Source organism: Montipora capricornis, chromosome 7, assembly GCF_036669925.1.
Source record: "Montipora capricornis isolate CH-2021 chromosome 7, ASM3666992v2, whole genome shotgun sequence".
Taxonomy (NCBI): Eukaryota; Metazoa; Cnidaria; class Anthozoa; order Scleractinia; family Acroporidae; genus Montipora; species Montipora capricornis.
In genome coordinates, this window is record NC_090889.1 from 31686034 (window position 1) to 31696033 (window position 10000).

At 39.4% G+C, this 10000-nt stretch overlaps 1 protein-coding gene across 1 annotated transcript in view; it reads right to left on the minus strand.

Annotated features, from left to right (window-relative positions):
* Window positions 1–10000, minus strand: part of LOC138056934 (cytochrome P450 27C1-like) — a 10886-nt gene that overhangs the window by 218 nt on the left and 668 nt on the right. The window contains exons 1-9 of the mRNA XM_068902896.1: window positions 9974–10000; window positions 7909–8108; window positions 7218–7502; window positions 6206–6303; window positions 4914–5080; window positions 4382–4460; window positions 1150–1306; window positions 443–486; window positions 1–315 (exon numbers count right to left, since the gene is read on the minus strand). The exon at window positions 1–315 is cut by the window's left edge and continues 218 nt beyond it; the exon at window positions 9974–10000 is cut by the window's right edge and continues 668 nt beyond it. Coding sequence (XP_068758997.1) covers window positions 202–315; window positions 443–486; window positions 1150–1306; window positions 4382–4460; window positions 4914–5080; window positions 6206–6303; window positions 7218–7502; window positions 7909–8108; window positions 9974–10000 — 1171 coding nt within the window. The 3' untranslated portion in view covers window positions 1–201. The remainder of the gene's footprint in view (window positions 316–442; window positions 487–1149; window positions 1307–4381; window positions 4461–4913; window positions 5081–6205; window positions 6304–7217; window positions 7503–7908; window positions 8109–9973) is intronic.

Sequence of the window (10000 nt, forward strand, 5' to 3'; positions counted from 1 at the left end):
ATAATCATAATTAGTCATAATTTTTAAACATTGTAAATAACCTTATTCTTAATTTTAAGCGCCTGAGATCATTTATCTATGGATCATGCGCTATATAAGTACTTAATTTGAATTGAATTGAATTGAATCTCTTTGAAGCCCAAATTCAATGCACCTCAATTGCAGCTCTTATTATTCTTCTGTCAAATTTAAACGCTGAAGTCAAATTCGATCCACCAACTTTATTTTCACTGGTTTCTCGGGATAAAAGAAGAAAACCTTTAGTACGGCGTCCAGTTCCTCACCAATATACTCAACGCGAAACCTCTGGAGTAACTAAAAGGGAATAACAAACTTACCGTCACGTAATTTTGTAAAATGCTTATTTTGATTTCTTCTCAACTTTTCACCACACAAACGGCGAGAAAAAAGTAAACGGAAAAAATTAACTCGTAAAGCTAACCTTGCAAAGGAACAGGTACATTTCCAATTCTGCAACCCGCCGACCTGTGAAGACCATATTGACAAGAGGTAATGAATTAAAATGCTACAAAGTGCACAAGCTAATGCTGTTGGCTGGTAACCAAATATTAAAGTGATTAACAAGAAAGTGATGACTAACCTAGCGATGGAGTGACTGCAAATAGGTCATTTTCATGATATATCAAATATTCAGCTTGATAGTGAGGCAGTGAGGACAAAAACAATAGAAACACATTGGAGTGAGTGTGAAAATTATTTACATATCATCATCCACTTTCCTTTGCCTCACTATCAAGCTGAATTTTAATATATCGAAAAAGGCCAATTGACGTTCTAACCGACCGGGAAAGTGACTATGTGATTGACTGAATTGGTGACAGGCCGATCGCGACAGACTGGTTAAACGGCTGACTGGCTGACTAGCCGACTGATGACCGACTGATGACCGACTGATGACCGACTGATCGACGGACTGACCGACCAACCGACCGACTGAATGACAGACTAACCGACTGCGACCGACGAGCTGATTGACTGACTGACCAACCAAGCAAGCGACCGACTGACCAAAAAAAGGCATAAATTAAGGGTGACTTCCAATAAAGAGATGAAGGTACTGGTCTACAAGTGCGAGACAGACAACCACTAAACAAACAAAGAAACAAATAAAGGCATCCATTTTCTTACCCACGCACATCCGCACACCGTATCCAAATGGCAAAATAGAAAAGGCGTGATATTCGCCTCTGTTTTCCCTCAACCATCTTTCTGGTTTAAATTCCAAAGGATCTTCAAAGTATTTTTCGGAACGAGCAGTGCAATAATGTTCCATAAAAATCCAAGTCTAACAAAATAAGCAAAAAGGCTTCTAATTATTCATACTGGGTACTGCATACACAGTGATTCAATGAGTTAATGAATGCTAAGAACCAAGCTGGAGTGAATTTAATAAGAGTATTTCTCAATCACTGTGCCGTCTTGCCCCAGCAGTCACAAATGGACTTTATCACGGGAAAATCAAACGAAGGGGAGCCAATTTAACCAATCAGGAGTAGCCAATATCACGCGTGGCTACTTCCGTCATGTTTTTTCAGGGAGATGACGACTAATTTTGGCGGGAACGGGTATTCTAAAAATAGACTCATTTGTGACTGTGCTAAGGAGTCCACCCATGCCATAAGACACTCTTTATCTAATTCACTCTTGTAAGAACTGATGAAAGAAGCGTAAAGAATCGGGTTGTCTTAATGATAAATTCCAGCTTGAGAGTAGAAATCCAACGGAAAGTTCTAGATTAAGCAAAACTTCCCTTCATGACCACCATTTTAAACAAGGGGAGACTCAAGTAGCCGTATTCCTGAGCAGCTATTAGAGACTTTGATATCTACGACGAAGACCAGAGATCGACAAAAACATCACCTCAAAATGTAACTTTTCACTATCGTAAGTTCTTTTTTTGCGATTATTTCATTACCTTCGCCTCCTACAATGTTAGCAGAGTGTCCTAAAATAAACTCATACGAGCTGTTTCGGAGTAAAAACAGAGAATGAACGATTCCCATGTGTACTAGCGCGTTGTCGTCAAAACCTCAAATTTGGTGATTTATGGGGAGCCCCCGACGGGTCACGTGGCTCCCAAAATCAGGGAGCTTTTCCAAATGCGTGCTAGGGAAGGGGTGACAGTGTAGGCCACATCATCATTCGGCACGCATTCGATTTTGTGGCCACACGACTATGGAACGTTTTCACGGCAAGGTGTTTTATGTACTACTCGTGGAATTTGACGTGAAAGGCAAAAAGTTGTCTAATAGATCGCACGGGACAGAAAATAAACTCGCGTCATTCGAATTTCACTTATGCCAATGTGAAGTTCCGGAAAATCAAACTAACTTGCCACTGAAAAAGTTCAAGTAAGCAGCCGAATTGAGGCTTTGTTGTGCAAGAAAGCAAGTGAATCGTTTATCCATGGGGAACGAACATGTTCTGCGATCGATCAGTCGGTGTCATGTTTATTTCAAATCAGGAAGAAAAAAAACATTGAACACGTGCAGGTATTTTATTTTGTTCTTTGATTTTCGTTTTTGTTTCAAAGGACAGTTTCGACTTATTTATATTTCAACAACTTCGCGTAATATTGTCGCTGTCAAGTTTACTCACGATTATTTTGCAAATAGCTGGTTACTGTGTACACCACAAAGCGTGAAGTATAGTTAGCGCCTGTAAAATAAGAGACATTTTATCAAGCAAACGTAGTATGTGGTACTTTGTTTTATGATAGTGTATGTTCTGTAGAAGCAACTTGAGCTACTAACGAAATCTTTTCCTTTTTTTGTTGGTGAACTTTAAATCGCCGCTCGTCAAATGTTAGTTTTTGAGGAGAGGGGAAACCGGAGTACCCGGAGAAAACCTATCGATGTAGAGTAGAGAACCAACAAACTCAACGCACATAAGACGCCGGATCTGAAAATCGAACCCGGGCCAAATTGGTGGGAGGCGAGTGCTCTCACCACTGCGCCATCCCTACACCCCGACTGGTGCCAAATGATTCCTTCCGTCCTTCCAATTTTCCACGCGTTGTTTGTCGTGCTGTGTATTAAAAATGGAAGACAGCAGCGGGAGGCGATATTTTGTCGTACTTCAAGAAGAGATCAAGAGGGCAAAAAATTGTCCTCCTACTTGGCCATGTGTAGCTACGTGTTAATAAATATTTGTGACTGATGTTGTTGCCCAGATTGCTGGACATGCTGGTTGTTTACCATTTATAAACAGAAACCGGTTGGTACTAGGTTTGTTGAAATGGTAAGCAAAAACTCCCGAATGGGAAATTTAGTTGGGATCGGCGTGTACCATTCACAAAATTCGTTCAAATTTACCGAGAGAGTCTAGAGGGAGGCAAAATGGTGGTAAACACGTTTTCCGTTTGGGGATTTTGGACTACCTTTCAAAAAATCCCGTTTTCTCGGGAACTTTTCCGTTTGGGAAGACCAAAATAGGCTTACCATTTACATTTCAACCGAAATTTCCGGATTTTTGTGGTAAATGGTAAACAACTGCTATTTCCGAACTCCTGGATTTCAAAATTTTCTAGGGGAGCGTGCTCTCAGACCCCCTAGGGAAAAGGGGCCTTTCGGATCCTCTCTTGCCACAGCCGCCCACTTCTCAAGACCAGCCGTTTACTAAAAAACTTATTGAAAGTCCTGAGGAGCATGAAGGTTAGGTGTCAAACCATCATCACGCAGCTGGTTAAACAAACGCTTACTTGCTCGAAATAGCTTTACTCTGGAACTGCTCGTATGTATAAATTCAAATTCGCCTACATTGTGCGAATTGAACGTGACAAAATAACCGCGAAAGACTTGAGATTGTGCAATGTTACATTTTGAAGAGATGTTTTCGTCTCCGTCGCCGTAATAGAACTTAAAGTCCCTTATGAGCTGATACAAGAGAGCAGAGCGCCGGAGAAAATCTAAGACCAGCATATAAGGACAAATGCAAGAACAGAATGATCAGACGTCGCATCGATCGAAAGACCTATAACATCTAAGGATGAAAAGGCGCGAAAAAACAGCAGTTCACAGAGTAATGTCTCGAAAAAGACTAAACGCGAAGACGCTAAGTCAATTACAACGCGCATAAAAAGAGTGTGATTAGTGAAATAATGTTCTTTTTTTAGCTAAATTTACCCTTTTCCAAGCGGAATTTAACAGCCTGGATTTCAAGTTCCACTGGGTAGTTCGTTCAGTTTAATTATTTATCCCATAAAGGGAAGGAAATACAAATAATGGACACCACGTGCAAGGAATTGAGTACGACCAGCTAATTGCTGTCTCTGCCAGATTGAATAGCAAAAACCTCAATGAGCCCCTTATATTCCTCTCGCATATCTAGTACGCGTTAAGTGATATACACTTCGACTTGCCTTTGCCGGAATTCTGTACCCAGATAAAACTACATCTTGTTCCAGAATACGTCCATTGGTAGTCAAAACATTGGATAGCCTTCCAAGAAAACAAAATGCATTGTGTTAAGAGTGCAACGGAGGTTAACATTTTGGAGTTTAAAGGCGTCCGCAAACAAGGAAAGATAGGTGCCGAAACATTGTTGTGGAAGCAAATGTTTCCCAGTTTGCGAACATCTGATACGAGAGCAAAATTTACTTCCCGAGAAGCAAAAATGTTTTTGAATTTGTTCCGCTGAATTTGTTCAGTTGAATTTTGCTTCCTCAGCAAATGTTTCCTCATTTGCGCGTCATTTAAAGGGATCACTTTAAGTCGAATGTTTGCAGTCTAAGTTTGGCCGCGATTTACAATAATCGTTGATCGCCATAACCTTCAAGAAGAAAACATTTCCACCCCTGCCCATTTAGACACCTTTCGACAATAAACAAAACTAACTAAAAAGACCATGAATTCTGTTTAAAAAAAACCTCACTAAAAGTCTAATTCCAATACCTCATTGATTCCTTAAGACAAGCTTTAAGATAGGACATCTTGCCAATATTAACTGCCGTGATGTTTCCATCCTTTCCAACGACCTCCAAAACCTCCTGGTAAAGCTTGTCTTGTACCTCGGGATGCCTTGCCAAATGATAAAGCATCCACAACAGAGTGGTCGCAGTCTATTTGAGAAGAATAAATAGGTGTTATTGCCGGGACTAGCGTAAGGTCTGTACTGGGATATATTGGGCGAGTTCCTTTTTTTGCAAGTTTATGGACATTTCAGCATGGTTTCTTATTTTGAATTTTTACGATTTAAGAAAGCGACGAAAGCACTTTGTTCGTCTTGAAGGTGGCTAGTTTGCAACTTTCCAAACTAGTGTTCTCATCTTCGAACCTCATTAGCTTTCACCTCTGCTTCGAATTTCCTCAGATCCTCTGCTTCGAGTATTTACAGAGGAAATATTCAACGACTACAGTTTGCTAGTTTGCACATGCACACTAGAGATCTTATTTTCGATCACCGTGGGCTTTAACCTCTCCAATTCATTGAGCTGATTCGTTGCAAAGTCTTTTTTAAGCTGACACGATAGACAGAATTTGTGAAAAAAGGTTACCATTCGCGGACGTCAAACTCATGCCTTCTAAAGGAAATTCTTTACAGATAATTTATTTATTAATGATGACTTGTGATATCCGGAAAAAATTCGACTTCTCCAAAGAAGAGTCGAGCCTATAAGGGGATTTTTGCTGACCGTCTTTCAAAGTGAAGAAAAAAGTGAATTTTCAAGAAAAAGGTTTCTGAAACAACACGATATACTAGGGAAAATTTAGGAGAATAAATAAAGAGGAAAAGTTTGTTGTGGTGATTTTCCACCCATTAATTTACCACTTTTCGGTCGTTAATATTTCGCTGATTATAAAAAAAGACAAAAGCTTTATAATTAGGAAGGTTGTGTTAAATTTTGACTTAAAATGACAACCGCGATCTCCAAAAAAAAACATGAGAGTTGTCAGGTAAAAATGTTCTCACTGGTTTCAAAGTCGCTCGACCAACAGTGCAGTTCCAAAATGTCGAAGACAACATCTAATGGAACGTTGAAACGGACAGAACAAAAAAGCACCGAAGGACGGAGCTCCTGTTTTCAACAGCCACAAGGAATGACCTCTTTTCTCCTCGCTCGTTATAGGGGAGGAGAAGATGAGAGGCCCTGGGAACGAGGTTTCCTAACGAAATTCTAGAACACGTGGCCTCTCTAAAAGCTCACAAAACTCTGCTAACACAGCTGCAAAAGAATTGTACTTACTGTGTCAACACCAGCCGCAATAACATCAATTGCCAAACCACTGGCTTCTTGAAGGCTTAGTTTTTCCTTAGTGAGCAAATATGTCAACAGGGGAACCACTATGAAGGATTCAAACAAATGAATGTTGATTTAGAACAGGGGAAAGTATAGTAATTTGTTGGTTGGTTAGTAATATTGGCAGTAATCTGGAGCCAACAAGTGATCACATTACGTTCACACGCCTTTCCACACATTCAACACTGGCTGCATGTGTCTGTGCTTTAGTCCACAATGCCACCCCTGGGAACATCATGGAGTTTTTAATAAAACAATTATTATACTCAGGCTTGCTGGATATACACTGTAAAATGATTATAACCAACTCGGCTCATTATCTATAATTTCATATCCAGCACGCCCTTGTAGAATAATTGTTAATTAGTATAAATACACAAGTGATTATTGAAAATCGCATGCTCTTATTGGCTCGCTATCTCGGATTATCAGCCGATAATCACCTTGACGGACAAAATGGCTGCCAGTAGTCGTTTTGCCACTGTAAGTGAAGATGATTTCACGTTGAAATGTTTTTTTTTCTCTTTTTTGAAATAATGAATACTAAAACAATTATTGGTCTCACGCTCAGTGATTATCGGTAAATATTCACAGAGATGAAGTCGATGTGAATATTCACCGATAATCACTTCACCTTCGGTGAATAATTGTTAAATATTGCTTGAGTGGCTTATAACTCTTACTAGAGACCTATACAACTTTAAAAAAGAATTGAACAACAATGCATTTAGCCAGCTTAAAGTGCAATGTTTGAACACACAGGCAGCACCAAATGAGCTTTCACTGAATAAAAGGGATTCCCAGTGCCTTAAACACCCCTAGTAATGCAATCAATCCCCAAATCCCTCTGTTCACACTTTATCAATCAGAGATGATGAGAGGTTACCCATCATGTCACAACAGCAGCCCCCTTTGCTTCCCCACAACACCCCCACCAAATGAAGTCTTGAAGTCTTACCTTCGTCAGATGGCTCTATACCCTCCTCAGTCATTTCTTTGAGTTCTTCCATTTTGTTCTTGATAAAATACTCCCCAATTTCTACGATTTCATCACAAGCTTTGAAGAATTTCTTTAGTGCTGGAGTATCGATGTAACGTCGCAAAAACGTACTCACACTGCTCATCGAAATCTTCTGAGATTGAACTATAAAGGAGTCAACTCCTTCGATGAACTTCATGGCCTTCTCTGGTGGTGAATCTTGGTACAACCCCAGACGTGTATTGAATGCTACCGTTCCTACACCTAGAGACAATTAGAGCTTACCATATTTTATCACATAATTTGTCAAAGAAAACATCCGAAATTACCAGTGGTCAGACAACAATGCAGCATTTTCCACTGCAACACACCCATTACCTGATTTTTTCTTAAGAAATGAGCTGAAATTTTAAGAAGGGAGCTAGAAGAAAAAAAGGCACAGTTTTTTGGCTTTTTTTTTTAACCCATTGACTCCTGGGGGTTCCCCATTGACGATTAAAATCGTCTGGCATTTAAGACAGTCTGAGAGTAAAATACTAAGTATGGCCGGTTTCTAAAGGCCAGTTTACTGGCATCAAAGGGTTAGAGACGAAAGGATTTAAAGCATTTAAAATGAAAGGAAGTGTGTTCACATGACGACACCAATTTTTCTGGCCACCTGACAACTTACTTTCCATTGAGAATTTCTTCAATTCATCTTGCAAGTTGGGAATGTGTTGATTTGGCCCGCAAGCATCCTTCAGCTTTGTAAATCTTGCAATGGCATCTTCGGTAACAGCATTAAAATTGTCAATGTTTTCTTCCACAGTTTTAAGACGCATCATTTTGGGAGCAATGCACTTTCTTGCTCTTTGCCATTCTTGCCCCTGTCTATTGTACATGTATAATTAATCATTTACAAGGAACACAACTTACAGTTAGTGGTAATAATATATTTAAAGGGATTAGCAGTCCTTACAAAGAGAACTGATGGCCCGAGAGTTTTCATTTGACTACTTGGAGTCTGTCTAACGCCAGAAGATTTTACTCATTTATAATAAAGGGCAGTTCAGAAGTTGATGGGTTGATAGCCACATTTAATAGCTCCCTTGAACCACTCATTTACAGTTATTGAACATATTATTCAGAAAGTTTGTGAAGATCATAAGTATTCCTGAATCATACCATCCTTCCCTTGACATTAGCAATGATATATTACCTGGTCATCTAATGACTCAGAGACAAAACCACGTGAAAAATTCAGGTGGCTCCAAAGGGATTGGAACCCATGACCTCTGCGACGCCAGTGCAATGCTGACAACCAACTGAGCTATGAAGTCATTCAGTTGGGAGCAGGTCAATTTGCTGGGGTTGTTTCTTCCTGTCAAGGACTTGATGAATGAAATGAATGTACATATTTTGAAGAGCCAGTTATCTGGACAAGTAAACCCATTCACACTTGTGCGCCCCCACCCCCCTCCCCCATTGATGAGTAAAATCGTGTGGCGTTAGACAGAGTAAAATCTATCAAGTGTCAATCTCAGGGGTCAATCATGGAAACATAGCTTTTGAATGAGTTTAACTAATTCACACCTCAAAGGCCCTTCTAAGGACACCCTCCATTGACAAGTAAAATCGTCTGGCATTAGACAGAGTAAAATCTATTGCCAGTTTTCACTGTCACACCATCATCAAAACCATTAAACAAATTAAGTCAAGAATCAAAGAGATAAAAGAAGATGAATATTCAAACAGTTTCGCAAAGGTTCAGGTCATTGCAAATTTTGTTTCGTGTGGGAGATATTTGAAGAAATGTTTTACTCAAATTGAGTAATTTGTATGGAGATGCCATGTTTGTGTTCCTCTAAAGGGCACAAATATGTCATCAAGTTTTGCTATAAAAAGCCAGTAGTCATCTTCTGAGAGCTCATAAACATTACCATCAGTAATTATTCTCATACAACGACTCCTCAGATTGCAAAATTTCAGAGGATACAGTAAATCACTTTTTTGACCTATGTGACATCAATCTCAGCTGCCATTTTAATATCACATCACGCAAAAGCTTAGAAATTCAACCTTGCCTTATCACAAGAGGAAAAACGTTATCAAACTGATGATTTGTGAAAAGATAAATATTCAGTTGTTCAGCATTTATTAACTAACTAAACAAATATATCAAAAGGATTGAAAATCCTTATTTTTTAATTTTGATGACGTCACGTAAAAACCAAGAATTAGGTGTTACCAGAAACCCATAAGGGTTGAAACGTGTAACGGCCCCTTGTGTGCTGGGAAACAAGCTTCTGAATATTCAATTTGCTAAGTACCATATTTGGAACAACAAGAGAGAGGGGTTTCCAAATATGGTACTTAGCACTGAAACATTCAACCAATCAGTTCGCACTGAATGTTCGGAAGCTGTGAACGCGCGTTACACGTTTCAACCCTTATGGGTTTCTGGTATTACTCTCAGGGGTCAAGAGGTTAAAATAAGTTGAGAGGTACAGTACGTAGTCCACTACAGAAGAGAGGGGTGTCGCAAGCAGTGTTTTCAACTCTCCCTACTATTACAACCGGTCAGTATAAAATGCAGACTACAGACTGCAGATTGAGTATAAAATGCAGATTGGGTTTAAAATGAAGACTGAAGCCCAGTCTGCATCTTAGATTCAATCTACAGTCTGCAGTTTGTAGTCTCCATATTATACTGACCGCTATTAAAACCTATATTAATCAAAATTTAAAGTACTCACACAACTGCAATTCCAGGAAAGTTATTC